The 19,796-nt window shown below is 41.6% G+C and overlaps 1 protein-coding gene across 2 annotated transcripts in view; it reads left to right on the plus strand.

Annotated features, from left to right (window-relative positions):
• The window catches only part of DPYD (dihydropyrimidine dehydrogenase), a 348,239-nt gene extending 336,530 nt beyond the window's left edge, over positions 1-11,709 (plus strand). For both annotated transcript variants that reach the window (XM_017729847.1, XM_017729848.1), the window contains 2 exons: positions 7,443-7,583; positions 10,259-11,709. In XM_017729847.1, coding sequence (XP_017585336.1) covers positions 7,443-7,583; positions 10,259-10,429 — 312 coding nt within the window. In that variant the 3' untranslated portion in view covers positions 10,430-11,709. The remainder of the gene's footprint in view (positions 1-7,442; positions 7,584-10,258) is intronic.
• Positions 11,710-19,796: the final 8,087 nt, after the last annotated feature.

The raw sequence follows: 19,796 nt of genomic DNA on the forward strand, positions 1-19,796 counted from the left end.
TGCATTTTCAATGAGATGGCTTGCTTCTGAAAACAGCAGAAAACCAAAAAACTGATACCATCCAAAAGCAAATAAACTGAATGAAGGGAAAAGTTTAGCAAGAGGGAAAAGTGGACATGAAGACTAGAAAAAAAAAAAATTAAAAATTGAGGTCAGTAATTTATCATGCCTAACTCCAAGCATAAAAGCAAAAAAAGATCCAAGTAGTAGGAGATAGATTAAAAAGAAGAAAAGAGACCATACTGCAGGGAAGAGGAAAATGAATTCCCCCAAACACAAACTTTTGTTTGCATAGATATTGAATACTTCTGACTGGTGTCTGAGGAGCTTCTCAGCCAGGGAAATCAGGTTAGCATCTTCTCCACACCTTCAGTTAAATGTGACTGAAGCAATTACAAGAAGACAGGCATTGCCAAAGCTGGCTGATGGCAGTCTTTCAGTCTGACGATCTCTTCAGAAGGGAATGTTTTAACCATAGTGACAAAACCAGCAGTGAGAGGTGGTGTGTTGGGTTTGCCTGGTACGGTTTGATAGAGGTGGGGCTACAGGGGTGGCTTCTGTGAGAAGCTGCTGAAAGCTCCCCAGGGTCTGACAGAGCCACTGGCAGCCAGCTGCAGGACAGAACCACCACTGGCAAGGCCAAGCCCATTGGCAGCGATGGCAGCGCCTCTGGGATAATGTATTTTAAAAGGGGGGAAAAACAGCAACTTCAGTCACAGAGAGGAGGGAGAATATGGCCTGTCAGGAATCTGCATGATAGAGGACCATGAAAGAAAGCCCTGGAGGGAAGAGAGGCCCAAGCAAGCTGGTAGTTAATATTCAAGAATCACCTCTTCCAAGCTCAGGAATGATGCATCCCAACAAAGAGGAAGTCGGGGAAAAATTCCCGGAGGCCTGCAGGGATGAACAGTAGCTCCTGGACAAATTCAGACACAACAAGGAAGCCCTCAGAGAGCCACCAAGATGATCAAACAGCAGGAGCACCTCTCCTATATAGACAGACTGAGAGACTTACGATTGTTCAGCCTGGAAAAGAGAAGGCTCTGGGGGCACTCTAGAGCCAATTCCAGTACCTAAAGGAGAGATAGGTGCCCTTGAAAGAGCTATGAGCCCTGCATTGGCTGGCTGTGTTTGGAGGGTTGCTATAAATTTCCTGATGCCTCCCCAAAATTTCCTCATCAGTCTAATCGGCTGTTGGGTTGGTGATACCTAAATTCCAACATTTTTAAAAATTCCACATGCTGTCAAATTACCATTTATTTGTCAATTTAAAACCCCTCTGTGATTATTCAAAATCTAATTTATTTTTTGTGGCTTTTCTCTTTATTTTCTCTATTTTTCAATATTAATTGAAACTGCATAGTTTGATATTCGGCAGAGTTGTTTATTCTTTTCTCACTTGTCTGTAATACCAGAAATTGTGCTGTATGTGTATATGTGCCCTGGATCTTTTCAGTTGCAGCTTTGTACACCTCCCACAGATGTATTTGCCTACCTCAGGTTACCTCCTTATTACTTTAATTTCTTTCCTATATGTTTCTCTGTTTTCTTCCTAATAATTTAGTTCTTTGTCCTTCAGGGCCTATACCACAATATTCAGTCACCATTTATCTGCTTATTTTATTCCTTCCTTTTTTTATTCCAGAAGTCTTGCTGTAGAGATTGTTTGGTAGTTCAAACATTCTGGCATAGCTCTCTTAGCTAGGGCATGACATGCTGTTCCACCTGCTGGAAAAATACCCACAGAGATCCTCAAGCTTAAATTCCTTGTGTTTATTTTTCACCCTTGTTTGTACAGATACATTTACATGGTCTTTTGCACATACATAATGTGCAAGTCTTTTTTTGCTGATGTGTAAGCACCCGTCTAAAAGCCAGCACTGCAGGAGGCATTTAGCCACATTTAGTCCAGTGCTGTGCTAAATCTCTAAAAGCCTCTTGAGAGGTGAGGAATATTGAAGCAGGGACAACACTATTTTCCCATAACTATTTTGCTGTTGTACCATTTGGATCCTTCCGGGCATGTCTCTGTGTGGTTTAACATGAGTGGATTTACCTTGTGCTTGCCTGCCTAGAAAAGGCCATATTGTAGTCTTCATCATAAGTGTGGAGATGTTCCATATTTCAGGTGGAGCTATGCATCTCTCCTCTCCTCTCCTCTCCTCTCCTCTCCTCTCCTCTCCTCTCCTCTCCCCTCCCCTCCCCTTCCCTTCCCCATCACAGTACCTCAGGAGGTATTCACATTATATATACAGGTTAAGTTAATTTTAGTCTTCAGTTATGGGGAGAAATCCTAGAAATCCAAAATTCCTCTTTCCCCGGAAGCTGTAGAGGACAGACTACAAACTAGACAAACTCAAAGTCCTTTGCTGCTCCTCATAGGACATTCCTGCCCTTTCCCCAGCTTTGTTGCCCTGCTCTGGATGCATTCGAGTACCTTCACATCCTTCTGAAGTGGTGGAGCCCAGAGCTGCAGGCAGCACGCCAGGTGAGGCCGCAGCAGTGCCTCACACAGTGGGATGGTTGCCTCTTTTGGCCACTTGTGCCATGTTTGCTGTGCCCCAGGACATGGTTTTGCCCTCTGGGCTGTCTGGGCACAACACTGACCCACACTCAGCTGTGCCCACCAGCACCCCCAGATCACTTCCTGCAGGGCACTCTGCAGCCCCTCCTCTCCTGGTTATATTTCTGCCTGGTGTTACTCTAGCCTAAGTGCAGAATCTGGCATTTGGACTTGTTAAATTTCATCCCATTAATCATTGCCCAGTGCTCCAGGGCACTGTGCTTCTGTTGGTTAAGACTGCAATGACTGTGTATTCCACATCATGGCTGGTTAATTAGAACAGCAGCACTACAGTAGTTATGGGGCTATTTTCTATCTTAACACCTTGCTAGTTTGTTTGCCTCTGATCAGGACAGTTCCATGAGCTGTCAGTGGGGTCTCCTACCCTGTTTTCTCTTGCAGCTTTCTTTAATCTAGAATGTATCTGTTGGCAAGATCAGCAAAAGTTACTTACTTTGATCAGCTGCTTGTCAAACTGCATTTTTTCACTGTGATAGTACCTGTTCATCAAATTTTATAAAATACCTACAAGTTCCTTGGATTTTCTTTAATTTGGTTTAAATGAAAACTTGTATCAACCAAAGACTTCTGGTTCAAATCTTTTCCTGAAACACATTCAAGCATATTAAACAGCATCATAACTAAACCAGAAAATTGAGACACTTTGTTCTGCTAATATTTTTCTGAACATTGATCATTTTATTCTGACCCTTTATTTTTTGCTCTGTTTAGCCACTTCATGGCTAGTGAATTTCAGAGCTCTGTTGTGTCACAGGCCACTGTGAGAGGCCTTGTCAAACAATAAAATTACTGGGGTTTTGGGGTGTTTTGGGGGTTTGGTTTGGTTTGGGGTTTTTTTTTGTTTTTTGGATTTATTACTTCATGGTCTTCATAAAGAATTGCGATCGATACACGAAGCATAATTTCCATTATAGAAAACATAAGTAACTGGACTCAATGATGTGGGTCCCTTCCAGCTCAGGATATTGTATGATTCTATGGTTTGAATTATTTTATAAGTCCCACTTTAGCTAGTATTGCTACTGTTACACTGAAAATAAGGCTTAGAGGTCCCCAAATAAAGTGTACCTTTAGTAGCCTTTCTTGAGTATTGGCAAAACATCTGTAATCTTTCAAGAAAAGTTAATGTATTTTTGTTAGCTACTTTACTGTAAATTTACCTTGGTCATGTACCCTCAGCTTCTGGTGACTTTAATCCATAGTTTTCTTTCTAACATTTCTTCTTTTCATCTCTCGCTCTCTGACCGTACCCCACCTTTATTGCCAAAAAAAGATCAGGTGGAAGGCAGGTACCTCCCTCATGTGTGTTCCCTTTGAACTTGCTTTATGACATGCAGTACCTGCACTGTGTATGGCTTTCTAATGAGAGGCCTGTGATGTTCATCATGTCTAGAACACCGTGTGGTCTTTTACAAAAGCATCTGCATGAAGAGGGACACAGCAGGTCTACAAGGACCAGAGCTGAACCATTAATTGTATTTGCAAATATAGGTTTACTAATATGATGACTAATGAAAATCTAATCACCATAAAACGTTTGATACATTAACATTAAAATGCAGCTATTACAGAATTAGAAAAATAATATCCTGCTGACTTGTGTATACTCAAACCCAGATCTGCTTAGCTTAGTGACAAAAAGAATTTTTTTTCTGTATTCATTAGTAACATAAAACTAATGGATTCTGCTCTGATTCTCTCCATAGCAACTGAATTCCCTGACAGTTCCAGTTGCAGGACTACATTCCTTTCTCAGTTTTTTCAGTACGGTTTTGTTGAGAAGAGTAGGACAGCACAACAGTAATCAAAAAGAGTACTCTGGGTCCCTGCTGTTGCAAAGGTGCAGCTTAGGACCAAATTTAACTTCCAGTTTTGTTTTGGTTTTGTTTTTTTTTAATTGCTGCTGGTAATGCATAAGCCAGAAAGAACACAGCTTGACTTTCAGAACCTGGCTTCTGTTTGCAGGTCTGGCAGTTGGCAAAAAAAAACCCACAAAAAAACCCCAATTAATCTGTATACAGTGTAAATTTGATCCAGAGGCCATTGAGATATACCAAGTGTGGAATCCCATAGTGCCATTTTAGACAGTTGCTTTTCGGAGTGAAACTGCTTTAAACAGGGAAAGCTGATTATTTCTTGCTGCACTGTTTATTTTGTTCCAAGCATTTATGATTTGATGAAAACAAGAAGCTGTAAAAGAGTGCACCTGCAGAACATCTTTTAAGTACCATTGCTTTTTTAGCCAATAATATCTTGAAACTTTGCAAATGAATAAAGATACAGTTTTTGCTTGAGAGAAATAAGTGATTAAAAGACACAACACCAATGAGTGTAAATGAGCAGTAAATCATTGACACAGTCTTTTGAAATCACTTTCAGGCCTCTAAAGTGCCATCATGCTCCCTATTTGGGATTCTGAGTCCCCAAAAGTGTATTTTTGTGATTTTGTGAGAAGTGAGACTTGGTTAAAAATGCAGAAATCACCATGCCTTATGCATTGTTTTCATTATTCCCTTTGTAAGTTTTTAGCTGGAAAAATCAATTTTGATCATGTTGTTTCAAGCAACCATTTCCTGAGCCATCTAAATGCTACCCTAAACCTCAGACTGTTTCCCCCCTCTCCTCCAGCTGTTTCCCTAGAAGGGTGTTAACCACCTCACTCCTTTCCCATTTAAAAAACCTTCTATAATTTCCAGCCATGAATTTATTCATGGCTTGCTTACAATTGTGTTCTTGTGCCAACATTGTCATTTAACTTAAATAGTTCTTTTTCCTCCCTGATGTGTGTGTGTGTATATATGTACATATATATAGACATTATATTCCTGCTCTGCCATCATCTTCCTAGGCTAAACATCTTGTAAGATTCTTTTTGTCTTCTCTCACAAGCAAGGCACTCCATTCCATGGTTATGTGAGTAGCCCATCTCTGCAACCCACTTGAGTTCTGGGTTTTGTGAACGTCCAAACAATAAAGAATACAAATGTGAATCCAGAACCTCCCTGAGAAAATTACCTATGCTTTTTAAACATGTGCTTTTTTTAGACTGAAAAGCTCTTCACTATCAGGAATCTCCCCTTGTTGATACTTTTGCAACACAGGCAGGCAGTGGAAAGCTACTTAATTGTATGTTGTGCAGGTTTTACATCATTTCTTTAAATTCTTGAGCACACAGCTCATCAATTGCAGGTAACATGCATTTTTGGCAGTGGAACGTTTGGGGGCTGTATACACACAAGACAGGTTTAAGGATACCTAGTATTGCTGGGGGCAGTAGATCACACACAGACATGTATTTTGAAACCTGCAGCAGGTTCAAAAGACAAGGCTTGTCAGGAGAGAAGCCTACATGAGAGCTGAAACAAGCTGGAGCTGAATTCTACCACTGCAGTATTTCAACTGACACAGAAGACTGCAGACACCTGAAAACTGCTGTAAATCCAGTAAATACATGAATGTTTCTGAGTAAGAACTGGAAGTGAAAAGATGGGGGTGTAAGCAGTTCCTAGGAGATCACATTTTATTTAGTTACTGTGGTTCATCAGTGGAGTCACAGTAAAGGGCTCCGTGTTCAAGTCTCATCCTAGTAAAAAGTATTAGCTGAAACACTTTCATAGTAGTTAATTGACCTTTTACAGTAGTTTAAGCAAACAGATTTTACTTCAAATTTGCACTGAATTTGGACCATGCACAAAATCAGCTTGCACAGCTCAAGTGATGAGTGTTAACTCATTAAGCTGTGATAACTCGCTCACAGTCATCTGTCCACGCTCATCATGCTGCCTTTAGCAATGTGCCATAGCTGTTTTATGCTGAAAGAGCATTAATGTTCTCTGCATGTTGCTGAGAAGAACTGGAAAGGTTTTAGCATTGAATGAATGCAACCAAGGTATTTCACATGGCAGCAACTATGGGGTTTGGCAGAGCGAAAACATTTGAGTGTTTTTGGAACAAAGAAACATTACAATTTGCCAGTCTTTCTTCCTGGGCATAGGATTTGGTTGAATTTTCTATCTCAACAGTCACTAGGAGCAACTTCATAGATCCTACTGGTGCATCCAGTGAATGTAGAAATTTGTCTCTGCATAAGGATACTATTGTACAAGTGCTGAAGACCAGGTAGACCTCATTCTTTCAGAAAGTAGTGCTGAGTTTGCAAGTTCTTAGCAGACTAGGAACACAAGGTTGGGCTCATTTCTGCATTTAATTTATGTAGCAGAGCTTTCCTTTTTGTGGTATGTAGCCATGTGCTGCGCTGCTACCCTTTTGCAGCACTGATGTGTGTAAGGTTAATGCCACAAGTTCCTCCCTGTGAAGTTAACAGATCTTGTAGGATTAGACCCAGAGCCTACTTCTGTACAGTATTTGCAGTAAACTGATGATCATGTCATTTGTGCATCTTGCTAAACAGAGAAGAGCTGTTATTGTTCTCTTTCCGTTTTTTCTTTCCTTGCTGTGAGCTCTTAAATCTGTGCTAGTGAGAAATGACCAAAGATGATCTGATTGTCACTCCTGTTTTACATTCCATTTTGTTCCTTGAAGTTTCACCCAATCATGGCAAAACAACAGCACATGCAAAATCGAGTACTAAATGTGTAACCTATTTGCAGAATGTGTTTGTACACAATGTATACTTCTAGTACCCCCTACATTCAAAATGTGCCTGCGTGGAAGATTCTTTTGTGTTTTACAGGGGATATGAAGGTCAGCCTCTTGGAAATTTAAAAGAAAAATCCTGAACATCATCAAAATGCATGGCCAAATCTTCCATGTTAAAGTACCAGAGAGCGCTCCAGTGCAGCTATGGAGACTGCCTAGGTAGCTCATAAATGAGTCGATAACTTTTTTTTCCCCCTAGGATGTAATTGGAAAAGCACTGCAGTATATTGGAACATATGGTGATCTGTGCAACACAGAGCAAGTTGTGGCTCTGATTGACGAGGAAATGTGTATCAACTGTGGCAAATGCTACATGACCTGTAATGATTCTGGCTACCAGGTAAGAGCACAGCTGTAATTAGCAGGAAGGCACAATGAGTTATCTTTCTGCTGCTGGGAAGAAAGAATTCACCTTCTGTTAATGAGCAGGTGGCAAAAACAGATGCCTAAAATGTTGAATTCAAAGCCCATCATGCTCCCAGGCTCTGGCTCACAAGCTGTGCAGGACCACGGCTGGTCCAGAGGGGCTGCACAGACCACATCACTGTCACAGGGCCCTGACTGCAAGTGGGGTTCTTTTTAAGAGGAAGAAAATGAAGGAGCCCCAATGGCAGTAAATATAGTTCTTGATGCTTTTCAAGTACATGAGGGAGAAAGGGAAGAACACGTCCCTTCCCACCAAGGGGATGCAGGGATACAAGGGCTGGTCTTAATTGCCAAATGCTTTTTAAGAAACCCAGTTCTTGTTCCCTCAGAGTAACCAAACTAATTCAGGTTTCAGGCAGATGGGGCTTTGTTTTGAACTTGATTGAGTTACAAATCCTTTCTCCAGGATAACTGCCAGGGTTTAGAGCAGCAGGTTGAAGTTTGCAGAAATCATTGTGACCAGAAAATGGCTCAATTTTGAGCTGAGGCTCCTGTTTGCAGCAAAGTATTTTTCTGATTGCTCAATATGGTAGCAAGTTGTATGAAATATATCAGCATGTCTAGGTGCCATTTCATGCCATGTCCACTGGAGATGATGGACTGGTCTGCAGTAAAAACAGCAGTACAGGAGGGCTCATCTTTTTTTAGAAAACCAAAATATGGTCTAGTATAACTTTCATGGAATCCAGTATGCAGCAAGCAATAATTTCTACATGAATTTTTCCATACATCTTAGTCTGAGAAGAGCTTGTCAAAAACAAATACTTTAATTGAGCACCAGGTCTCCTCTGGACACCATCAGTTTTTGTTCCTCTTTAATTCAGTCTAATCAATAATAGGTCTGATGACTTGAACTACATAAAGTCACAGAAAGAAGTCTTCCATTGAAAATCAACTGTAATTGAAACAAGTATGTCAGAGCAAAGGTTTTTTCCACTGATACAAGAAAATTAATGCTGTATTTATACCAAAATAGATTACTACAGTAGCCTTTTAACTTTCTAAATTTCTTCTTGACATTGCAATCTTCACCTCTTCCCCTTCCATCAGATTTCTCAGGAATATTATATTTTTCATATAACCCTTAGAGAGCAAAAGATTGGGTTTAGATTTAATAAATTTTATTTTCTGTAACTGGAAAAAAATCAGCATCAAAAGAACCAAAGTTTAAACCCCCAGAAGGTTTTCTAAGCACAAAAGAAAGATGCTTTTTCCTTATTTAATTAAGGAAAACGCAAAGAAATTAATTGAACAGAATTGCAAAGGAATTCTTAATTGCAAATAAATCAACAACAACCCCCCTCACCTTCAAAACAGCATCTGCTTTATGCTTCCCTTTGTTTCAGAAATATCCACGCTGCTCTACACAGCTGTCACCTTGTATGAGTCCAACAGAAAAGCTTTCCTTAATTTAAAGTCAGCACTGTAGTCCTGACTTCCTCTCCCTCTTTGAACTCCCTTTCAAGATGTGCATTGTTGTTAGGGAGAAAGGAAGGAGTCCTCCTTAGATACTCATGAGCCAGAGCTCTCTTTGTGCTCGAGCTAAAGTAAAACTCAGAGATCCAGGGCAGTTACTTCAGACTTCCTGCCCTTGCTGGTTGCTACAACAACTTCTGTGCCTTCCTAGTACTGAAACCCCAAATGCCTCAAATCTGCCTTTGGAGCCAACCTGCAGCAGCACCAATACTTCCCATCACCTCCCTGCCCCTCCCCCCATATGCTGAGAGTGGTCAGGGAGATTTGCTAAGGCACTGCTTGTTTGCCGGAGTTCAACTTTCAGGCCTGATTTTCCCTCCTAAACTCTTCAAAGTAGATACTCAGTGGTTTTGGCGTTTTTTAAAATTTTTTACTTTTCTAGTCTTGCTTCTTAGATATTGACACTTTTGCAGTTGTGTGATGCTTTTGGTTTTGCTTTTAATTGCCTTTTCCATTATAACCAGGAGCTTATATCATTGAGACTGCAATTGTTATTTCACATTCAAATACACTTATCACCCTAATTGGTAATGAGGATTCACTGCATGGAACGTGAGAACTAAAGCAAGCTCTGCCTGCCCCAAACTCTGATATTCCTTTCAAAGATTTGCAAAGGAAAGTAATCACATGAGGCACAATGAGCTCTGTTTTTCTCTACTGTTTATTAAATTAGATTGTTTATGCTGTGCTGAAAGTAGAAGTCAAAAGAATGCCTTGTGACGGGCATTGTGCTGAAGCTGATCAGGTGTGATCTGGTGTCTCCTCTAAACCAATAAGCCCAGCACATTGATATCTTAGGAAATATTTCCTTCACGTGAAGGAGAAATACCCTCTGGGAGTTTAAGTATCATGGAGCAAACTCCTCCTTTCGTAACCAGCCCTTGTGACCCATGAGCGTTTGCCAAGGTGTAATTTGGCCCACCTCTCTAATTTCACAGTGTCTGGAGGGGGGGCTCTTTTGTTCCCGGCCAGTGGAACAGTTGCTATAGCTGCAGTGCAGAATCACACCAAGATGTCTCCAAGTGCTGTAGCGCAGGAAATGCAGGCACTAGAGTGGGAGCAATTCTGACCTTTTCTGTGCGTGACATCGATAATGTTTATTCCCGCTCGCAGGCTATCCAGTTTGATCCCGAAACCCACCTGCCCACGGTTACTGACAGCTGTACAGGCTGCACCCTGTGTCTCAGCGTGTGCCCTGTTATCGACTGCATCCGCATGGTTTCCAGGACAACCCCCTACGAGCCCAAGCGCGGGCTGCCCTTAGCCGTGAACCCCGCACACTGAGGTGCCCGGCCCGACAGCTGATGCCAACTTTACACTTGTTTGATGCAATTGATTTGCTTTCTAATTAGTCCTTGCAAATCTACTCCTATAAAAAAATGTAATACTGGTAGCTTTTACAATGAGCACTGCTTTCCAATTACTATTTTTGCAACAATTAAGTTTTGAAATTACAGAAAGGTGGTCGTGGCTGTCAGTGGTCCACTATTTGAAGTGTAACTTTCTTGTTACAGTTCATGCTGTGATTTCAAAACTTCTCTAAAGACTCTTTAATCTCTGTGTATTTTCTGGCTGGAAATATAATTAAGAAAGCATTTTTAATGAACTACAAATCAATGTACAAGCTAACTGTTTTCAGGGAGAGCATTTTGTAATTAAACATTACATTTAGTTTTAAAAGAGTTTCTTAGAAGATGTAATTAACTACATAGCATTCAAACAAAGTGATGTGGCTTCTATTTTTCTATAGACAGAAATGAAAAGGAGTTTAAAATAGGATTTAAGAACTGGATTAATCACTTTCAACTACTACAACATATGGTAGTGTATTTTTATAATCCTTTCTAATTCTTTTTCACACTAGTCACTTTATAGAATAAATTTGCTTTGCACTGACACATGCTGGACTCTTCAGATTTGTGTGTTGCATGGGTGGTTTGATCATTACTTTCCCCCCTCAGTGAACACTTACAACATCTCTCTGCAAACAGTAACAGCTCAAATGGCTTATTAGGAAGTACAGAATCCTGCGTTTCAGGATTCTGAGAAGCGACAACATTTTTTGCTCCAAGCTCATCCTCTAAATAACTTTTTAATCGTGCCAATTAATGTTCCAGAATGTACACGTTTCAGGTCAGAGATCTGATTGCGTGCAAATGGACTACACACCCTGCAGGCTGCGTTTGCCAAACACAGACACACAGGGCAAACTTGCAAGGTGATTTCCCCCAGTGCTGGTTCTTCATACTTAGCAGCTATGTATAGTTCTAGTAGTTTCACAGCCAAAAATAAATACAGATTCATCTGTCTTACTAAACAATATCTCAGATTTAATCCATTTTTCACTCACAGTAGGAACTTTCTAATATGAACATATTGCTGTCTGCTTCACTCCACTTAAGAATATAAAGCCTTTAGTTTCATAACAATAATAAATGATCTATCAGTTCAATTTCTTATAGCATATATTGTGAGCAGCAAAAGCTTTGATTAAAAATATACCCTGGCTTTTGTTTCTTGATTTATGAATTGTACACTGAATTATAAATAAATGTTGAAACCAACTTGGGTTTGTTTGTGATTTTTCTTTTTGCATTTACTAAACAGAATTTTTTTTGTAGACCCTTGTCAGTTGGTGTTTCATGATCTTTAAGATTCACTCCAGGAACCATTAATGAATTAATTCACACATACATTATTCCATTGATTGCCTACAGTGCAGAATGTATCGTGCTCTTTGCCCCTCTCTGGCACCTCTTTGTCTGCCTGTGACCGCTTCCTTCCCCACATACACGGGTGCACACATTTGTAAATTCGAACATTTTCAAATGTCATTCCATTTAGTGCCCTTGCTCCACCAACACTGTTTTGCTGGTGCTTTGGGCTTGCTTGGCAGGCTCAAGCCCAGTGTCTCCACTAATAGCTTTCTCTTCATATTTTAATTTTCCTATTTATCATTGTGGATTTTTCAGACTCAGATGAAACAGGAACAGATAGTCATACTGCTTAGAAAATATTTGCTTGCAACTTCTTTAAAGCTCCTAGTCTTGCAGTAGTTTCTTATCTAACATGAGCTCCTGTGGACTCACAGGAAGAACAAGCTGTTTCGTGAATGTCTGTGACAAAGTTTGGAGAGTCTCTGCGTGTACTGCTTGTCCCTCTGCCGAGGAGCTGCCTAACAAGCAGCATGCCCTTGAGTGGGGCAGAAAAAGACATCAAAATCAGATTGTCTGAAAGTAACATTCTATGTTCCCAGACAGCAGATGCAAGGAAAAGTAGCTGTCTTCTCCCGGGCTGTTACCGTGTACTTCTTACTCTGCATCCTGCCTACCACGAGCCCTGCGGGTGAGAGGTGCTGTGTCACCTGCGGCTGAGCGGGGCAGCCTCTCTGGTCTTCCCTTCCTGCATGCCCAGACCTGATTATCTTACTGTCCTGAAGGCATCACATGTGGTAGCGTGGCTTCTTTTAAATAAAGGACAATGCCAAGAGACCTAATTTAAGTATCTAAGCACAAGAACCTGGTAAACGTAGCAGCAAAATTAGAGCTTTTCCAAGGATATTGAGTAGTTACAGGATATTCAGTATTCTGCAGTGGCTAGAAAGTAATCTTTGGAGAAGTAAAGGCATTCTTTGTGAATCAAGACTATAATCAAGACTACAATTTGTTTACTAAAGAAGGAATAATGGGTTATGTTATAGAGGCTTCTTACTACCCACCCTCTCCCCCACTCTTGTTCTGTCAAGTCTGTTAACAGTTTCAGGAAATGCTTTCCCAAATGCATTTGTTTCTAACTCTGACAGTCGGCAATAAATCTGTGTGTTGCAGGAACTCTGAGAAATAGCTGCATTTAGGTCTCCTGCAGGAATGTCTTAAGTCATCAGGGTATGGTGAGGTGTAAACAGGCAGGGGAGAGAGACACAAAGGACATATTCCTGGGGTTTATATGTTTTTCACATTGGTCTTGGGGAATCCATCCCATTTAGTGCATTTAAGAGACAAGGAAACTAGAAAAATCTGGTCAAGTCTGCAAATTCTGTAGCCAGAATATTAAAAAAGAGATATGAATTTTCAAAGTGTAAGAGGTTCCAAATTAAGCTCATATATTTCAGTGATTTAGTTGCACATTTAAGGAATTATGTATTATTAAAGACATGATGGTTGACATCCTCCAACCCTAGCCCTTGCAGTTTTTAGACATGTTGTGCTATTGATTATTATTATAAAATACTGTAATAATATTTGACAAATTAAATTATGGTAGAAGTGCCATAGCTCATCCTCCAGTAGCACATTCTTATTCATATCATATTCCTGAACAGAAAAGGCTCCCCATGTTTAGTGGATGCTCTGCAGGCCAAGAATTACTTGAAAAAGCTGCCAAATATGCTTGTGTGAATCCCAATGCACCCATACATGTTCATTGGAAAAAAGAGATGTTTTGCCTTGCTAACAGACTATACAGGCAGTTTGGGTTTTGGCCTCTAGGATGAACTGACATAATATTTCCAAGGCACTAGATTGGCAACATTAATAGACACATTTGAAAAATCACACAGGATTTTTAAAGTACATAATTTCCTGATTTAAAATGGAATATTAATTTGATCTCATAGCAAAATTAAAACTACTCTTTGCATGAATCTGTTGGGCAGCCTGTGTCTCCAGTGTTGAAGTGCTTCTTACTCCGATACTTTACCAATTGCTAGAGGAAGCCTTTTTAGCAGCCATCCATTTGCTCAATTCATAAAATTTGGCAGGAGCAAAATGTAAGCTACCCATCTAGAACTGCTGCTCCTCGTTGTTGTGTCCTGGGGGACCCAGAGCTCTGGTGATGTCATGAAGATTTTTGCCTTTTCTTTCATACCCCTGTTATGCTTTTTTACAACTTCTGTATTCCTAGTGCTTTTTGCTTACATTCTTGGACTTGTTTGTCAAGCTAAGAGGCTAAACATTTTAGAAGCTTCATAGCTGGGGATCAGTGTGCCCCAGACCCCAAGGTCCTCTCCAGAACACATTCTGTAAACCAAGATAGAACCATCCAGGGGAAGGCTCCTTGGGGAGGGGGGGCTCACTTGAGCCTCTCATTGGGGAATCTTTGATAGATATGCTAATTAGCAAAACCTACAATGTTATACCCAATGTTGGAGGGAGACAGACTCGGCGGGGTGCATCTCGATGCATATGACCTGAACACCTAAGGATCCTTAAAATAAATACCAAGGTAAAATCCCTTTTCCCCTTCTAACCGTGTATGACTCTTGATTTTAAGACCAGGAAAAGGCATCACTGGGAGAGGTGACTTGGCAGCCACAGAGTGGCTTTGTGTCATTTCTGCAGCCTCCCCACCTTCCAGTGCCTACTACTGTCACCTCTGGCTCCTCCAGCTTTGTTGCCTTTAAGCCTTTTATGTCAAGGTGGTAAAAGTGACTGCTAGATTCAAGGCAAATTATCCAAACCCCAGATGAGTGCCATCAACCTCATGCCTTATAGAACCACTTTGTTTAACACAATCCAAGACTACAGCCTTAGAAATAAAAAGGACAGATATTTCCTATCAGTAAGATCATGCTAATGCATTCTGTATGTATGTTTCATTATTTATCTACTGTAACATAGGGTTGGACATGTTGTTAAAATTCTATATTTTTCCACATTTCCTAGTAGAAAATATTTTTTAGATAAAATATTCATTTTATTGGCAGAGGGTTCACTTCACCAGGCAGCTCCACTTCTTTGATGAACTGTGGAAGATAGGTTTTCATTGGTAACATCTGGCAACCTGGCAGATACTCTTGGCAGCTGGATTGGTAACTTCAGAGTTGCTTCTGGGTCTTTCACATAATTAGTCTGCTTATGGGCCATCTGGGTTGCTTTGTTTTTGCTGTTGCCATTTCCTTTCTTTTCTGAGAAACTAATCTTTCCAGTTGTTACTCCGGGAGATCAATTTTTAATAACTCTTCCTCAGGTTAGTCTGCTGGGTCTTGTGCAAACGTCCATGCTGGCCTTGCCCAGGAGTAGAGTTCCTGCTTTTATCCCTTCTTTCTTGAAGGTCTGAATCTGCCTATCATGATTTTTGTGATGTGGGAACAGATCTCATTGCTATCAAGCAGTCAAGCTGGAAGTCAGCTTGGCAAGTGAACACTTAACACCTCTGCACAAAGAAAGCCCTAAACAATCCAAATCTTAACAGTAAACACACACGTGCACTCTCCCCTTTTCTAGCTTAAGCACACTAAAGTTACCACAAGGAAATACAATTGTTCCTTTTCTGTAAAAGGACTGCAAGTTATTAAGCTTTACCATGACACACCTACCTGGATGCTGGGGCAGGGTATGGGAATTAGCTTGGACTCAGCCCTGAGCAGAACAAAGTCCTTTCTGCTGTGGCTCAGCAGATGAACACTGTAGCCCTTCAGTTTAACTGTCCCTTGGCAAATGCTAACAAACCTCTGAGCTACTGGGGTTTCTTGTGGTGCTGTAGAAATACCAACCCTCCCACGTACCCTTAGCACTGCAGTGCAATAGGTGCAGGAGGACTCCTCGTGCTCTGCAGGGAGCTGCCTTTGCACCTCATGGCAGGGACACTACAGCATCACCTTCTGGAGGTGGAGGTTACACAGAGCTCATCTGTCTGCATTGCATGGGCCTTTCCACATACATATATTGGCAACCAGGATCCTTAAGGGCAGCAAATAGTTTAAAGCTGTTTCTCATCTGGTTTTGAGGTACTGTGTAAGGTTCAGGAGAATCTTAATAAATTATTTTCATACAAGTGGACTGAAACAGTGGCAACCATTGATCTGCCTTGTCTTTTTGTAAGACCAAATATTTTACTTCAGCATAGTGATGCAGTTAATGTTGCTGCTCAGTATTTCTGCCTCCAGTGGTGAGCTCTCTTTTATTGCATTTCAGCAAGAGGCAAGCAGTATCAAATGCCTCCAGTGCCAGCTCACAGTCACAATTGCTGATTAGAATCACATGTCACTGACTGGAGCTAATTATCATCCTAAAGGACATTATTCTCACCTGTTTAGTCTAGAGACTGCTTATCATCACAGCTTTTACTTCTGCCTGTTGCAGACAGGTTTAGGCCGACAGGTTTAGGCCTCAGCACTGAAAGTGTTATATTCAATTGTTGAGAAATTACATTTCTCAGGAACATAACTGCCACTATCATGCAAATCAGGTGGCCTGCAGATAAAAGTCACCCATGTTGCTTGTACAAGTGTACAAGGCCAAATTTTGTAAGTCTGAGTTCAACAAGGGGAGCCAGTGAATTCTGTTTCTCCTGTGAGTGTGCTATATTGACTTTTATTTGTCACAGGCAGAGTGAGTGAGGCGGTATTTGATAAATCTCACTGTAACAAAAGGGAGCCAAAGGAGTGGAAGTGGTCCTGCGCTTGGTGAAGGGCTCCAGCCTGATGAAAGCATTGGGGCTGGGCAGCACCATGACCTTCCCCAGCAGCTCCTTTCCTAGGGAGGCCTGGTTGAGCAGGGGCTGCTCCAGGCTCCTCTGAAGGGCAGAGTGGGCACTCCTCTTTCCTTTGCTTTGCATAGGCTTCAGTAATTGTAGTCTGTCCTCTGGCTGTTGACCATGGGTCACACTGTCCATGACTTTCATGTTAAACAAAAGCAAGGACTGCAGGATTCCTCACTGAAACCTTATGGAATTACTATTTTTAACCAAAATCACATTAAATGCAGGCGAAAAGAATACAAAGTCTATTTTCCATAAGGTGAAATAGCTATCAGCACTGGGCTAGTGCTGCAGTGGTTGCCCCTGCAGGCACCTGCTTCCTGACTGTAGGAGCTGCCCATTGTAACACATTTGCTGGTTCACTATCACACACAAAGCACTCTTTAAAACGTCCCACACTGCACTCTGTGGATCCTTTCGCATAACTGTGCATAGGTAAACCCCTTTCATAAGTTTTATGCGGTGCCAACATACATGCTATTTTATGCTACTAGCCTATTTATTGGATTAGCTTGAGGATTTGATGCAAAAGCTGATGGTATTGAAAATACACATCACTTCTATTGTGGCTAAGAAAATCAGCTTTAGAATTAGAGAGACCTTGTATCTGGCATTATGTATGGCCCTTTAGCTTTTTAGCATGGCTGTTCCTTGTTGCTACAGCAACCGAATTAACCATTTCATTAATATAATGGAATAAAACACATTTATTCATTTTTGCACTCACAGGTAATCCACATTCAGCTTTCAGCATACTTGTCAAGCTGTGCCCCTTTCACCTCAGCCCCAGATATTTTCTCAGGATTGCCAAAGGGTTTCTATTTGTATTTTTCCTTGTTGGAGAGGGAGCGAGCTGTTGGTTTTGAAGAACATTATGTTTTTTATAATTAAATGTACCTTCATTTCATTGGTTAGCTTCTGCTTAGCATCCCTTAAGTGGAAAAGCAGACTTCACAAGCAGCATTTGCTGCAGAGAAGAGGTGTTCTTCGCATCAGAAAAGAATAAATCACTTGAAATAATGAAACCTCGTGCCTATGATCAGCTTGTAGGCTAAATTTGGCATGAGGTGTTCTACAGTAAATACTAGCAGTACTCAGCTCTGTGTGCTGCCCAAACAGCCGTGTTGCTGAACTGTGCTGTTAAAAGCAGATGGAGTGCTACACTCTTTGTTTACCTTGGGTTTAATGCTTCCCAAGCCATGCCCACACACGTAACAGTTATTGAAATAATAGTTTAATTAAAATAATATGTCTGCCCATCAGGAGAGGGAAGCAGGATTGTTCCCTGTGTGTGGCACAGCAGGGGCAGTGACAGCCCTGCCCACATTGCTCTTCTCAAGCACTGCCATTCCCAGTGCTGTCCTTACACTTATTCCACAACTCTGCAGAGGCCTGGGATGAAGTGGGGTTTGGCTGAGACCCCACAACACCCAGTGCTCCCCTTGGCAGCCAGAGGTTTGGCCAGCAGTAACCAAAACAGGCCCCACAGGCAGCTGGAAAAGCTCTTCATAACACACTGGTGCCAGGTAGCCATGGGGGCTGTCGCGATAGGTAGGTGTAGCCAGAACTGGAGACCCTCTCAGCTCCAGCTTGCTGTCTGCCAGTGACAGAAAGGGGCCCTGGTGCACGCCAGAGACACTCTTTGCAGCAGTGCTGGGACACTGAGTACAACAGAGGCTCTTGGCCATTTTTAATCTGTCCTTCCAGCAGCTACCAGTGCAAAATGACACACCAAATTCAGCCCATTAAATCTATCATTATTAGCAATTCCACGTCTGAACTCATTACAAATGAAGTAACATGCCTTATACAAAGAGAGGTTTGGTTTTAGTTTTTTTTAATGTAACTCAGAACTTAAGAAGCTGAAGTTTTACTGGAAACAGAGCAGATGTGTAAATGATTTTGAGAAATGAGTTAATTAACTTTGAAGGTATAAACTCCTTCATTAAAAAGACAAGGCATAGAAGTAACAGCACAATAGCATATTGCCTGCTATAATATTGTTCATTCACTGCTGTTTGAGTGAATGTATAAATCATATAGTCTACAAGGGCTAGTAGAGTCTGTATCATTCATGTGTGCTGCCTTCCCTACCTGAATTAAATTTTAAGTGCTTCTTCCTAGGCAATTCATTGTCTAAGAAATGCCCAAAGACCCAGAAGGAGAAAGTTATGTAGCTGGCAAGGTGAAAGACCTACCCTGGACACAACAGCCTAAGCACAGAGGCTCTGTGCGCATTGCAGATTGTGCTGGTGCCATATTCTCCTCACGCCTTTGCTTCTCTTTGTGTATGGAAAGCATCCTCCGAGCTGTCTAGAAGTAATACAGGACTAAGTTCATTTTGCCATTACATATCGTGATGCTGTAGGCTAAAGGTTTGGCCTACTAAATGTTATGGTGATGTTTAGCCTTAGCATCATTTGGTTTTGGCCAACTTGTCATCTGGTGTAAGTTTAGCCAGAACATCATATCAATTAATGGTTAGCAGAGAGCTTGTGGATTCAAAAACCTTGCATCCAACACTTTTTCCCCCACACAGAGGTTAATACTGGTACAAGAATTAATATACATTACTTTTTTTTTTCCCCCCCCAAAAAATTTCTATCCTTTACTAGAACTTGGCTTGCATTAAAAATGGCAGTTGGGTACTTTATACATTCAACAGATAGGATGGAGTGATTTGGGGGGTACCCCTAGCTGCAAATCACTGAAATTCCTCTTGTCCAACCATGAGGAAAAATGTATTTCAAAAAACCTGTGTGTTTCAAACCAACCAGGAGCCTGGCCTGGCTTTCCTCTCCCTATTCCCATGCTGGTGCGAATAGCTGTGTCCCTGCCCCTCTGTGCAAGCCTTTGTGGCTGAGGAACGGCCAGCGGGCTCCAGAGCGGGCTCAGCCCCGCCGGCCGCCGCTGGGCACCGCAGGAGTCCCTGTCCCCTGCTCACCTCCCTGCTCGGGCTATAAAACAAAGCTTAAAATCTCCCTTCCCTCTCTGCTGAGGGCTGTTCTGAGGTTGTTTTGCGCTTGAACAGAGAGCGGTGTCTGTGCCGAACCGGGTGTTACTTCACCCCTAGGGCAGCGGGGACTCCGGAGCCGGCACGGAGCGAGCGCCGGAGGGCTGTCTGGTGGTCGGCGAACAGCACGCGTGAGAGAAAGCAGGGCCAATTTGTTGC

This window comes from Corvus brachyrhynchos, unplaced genomic scaffold, assembly GCF_000691975.1.
Source record: "Corvus brachyrhynchos isolate BGI_N302 unplaced genomic scaffold, ASM69197v1 scaffold101, whole genome shotgun sequence".
In the NCBI taxonomy this organism is placed as follows: Eukaryota; Metazoa; Chordata; class Aves; order Passeriformes; family Corvidae; genus Corvus; species Corvus brachyrhynchos.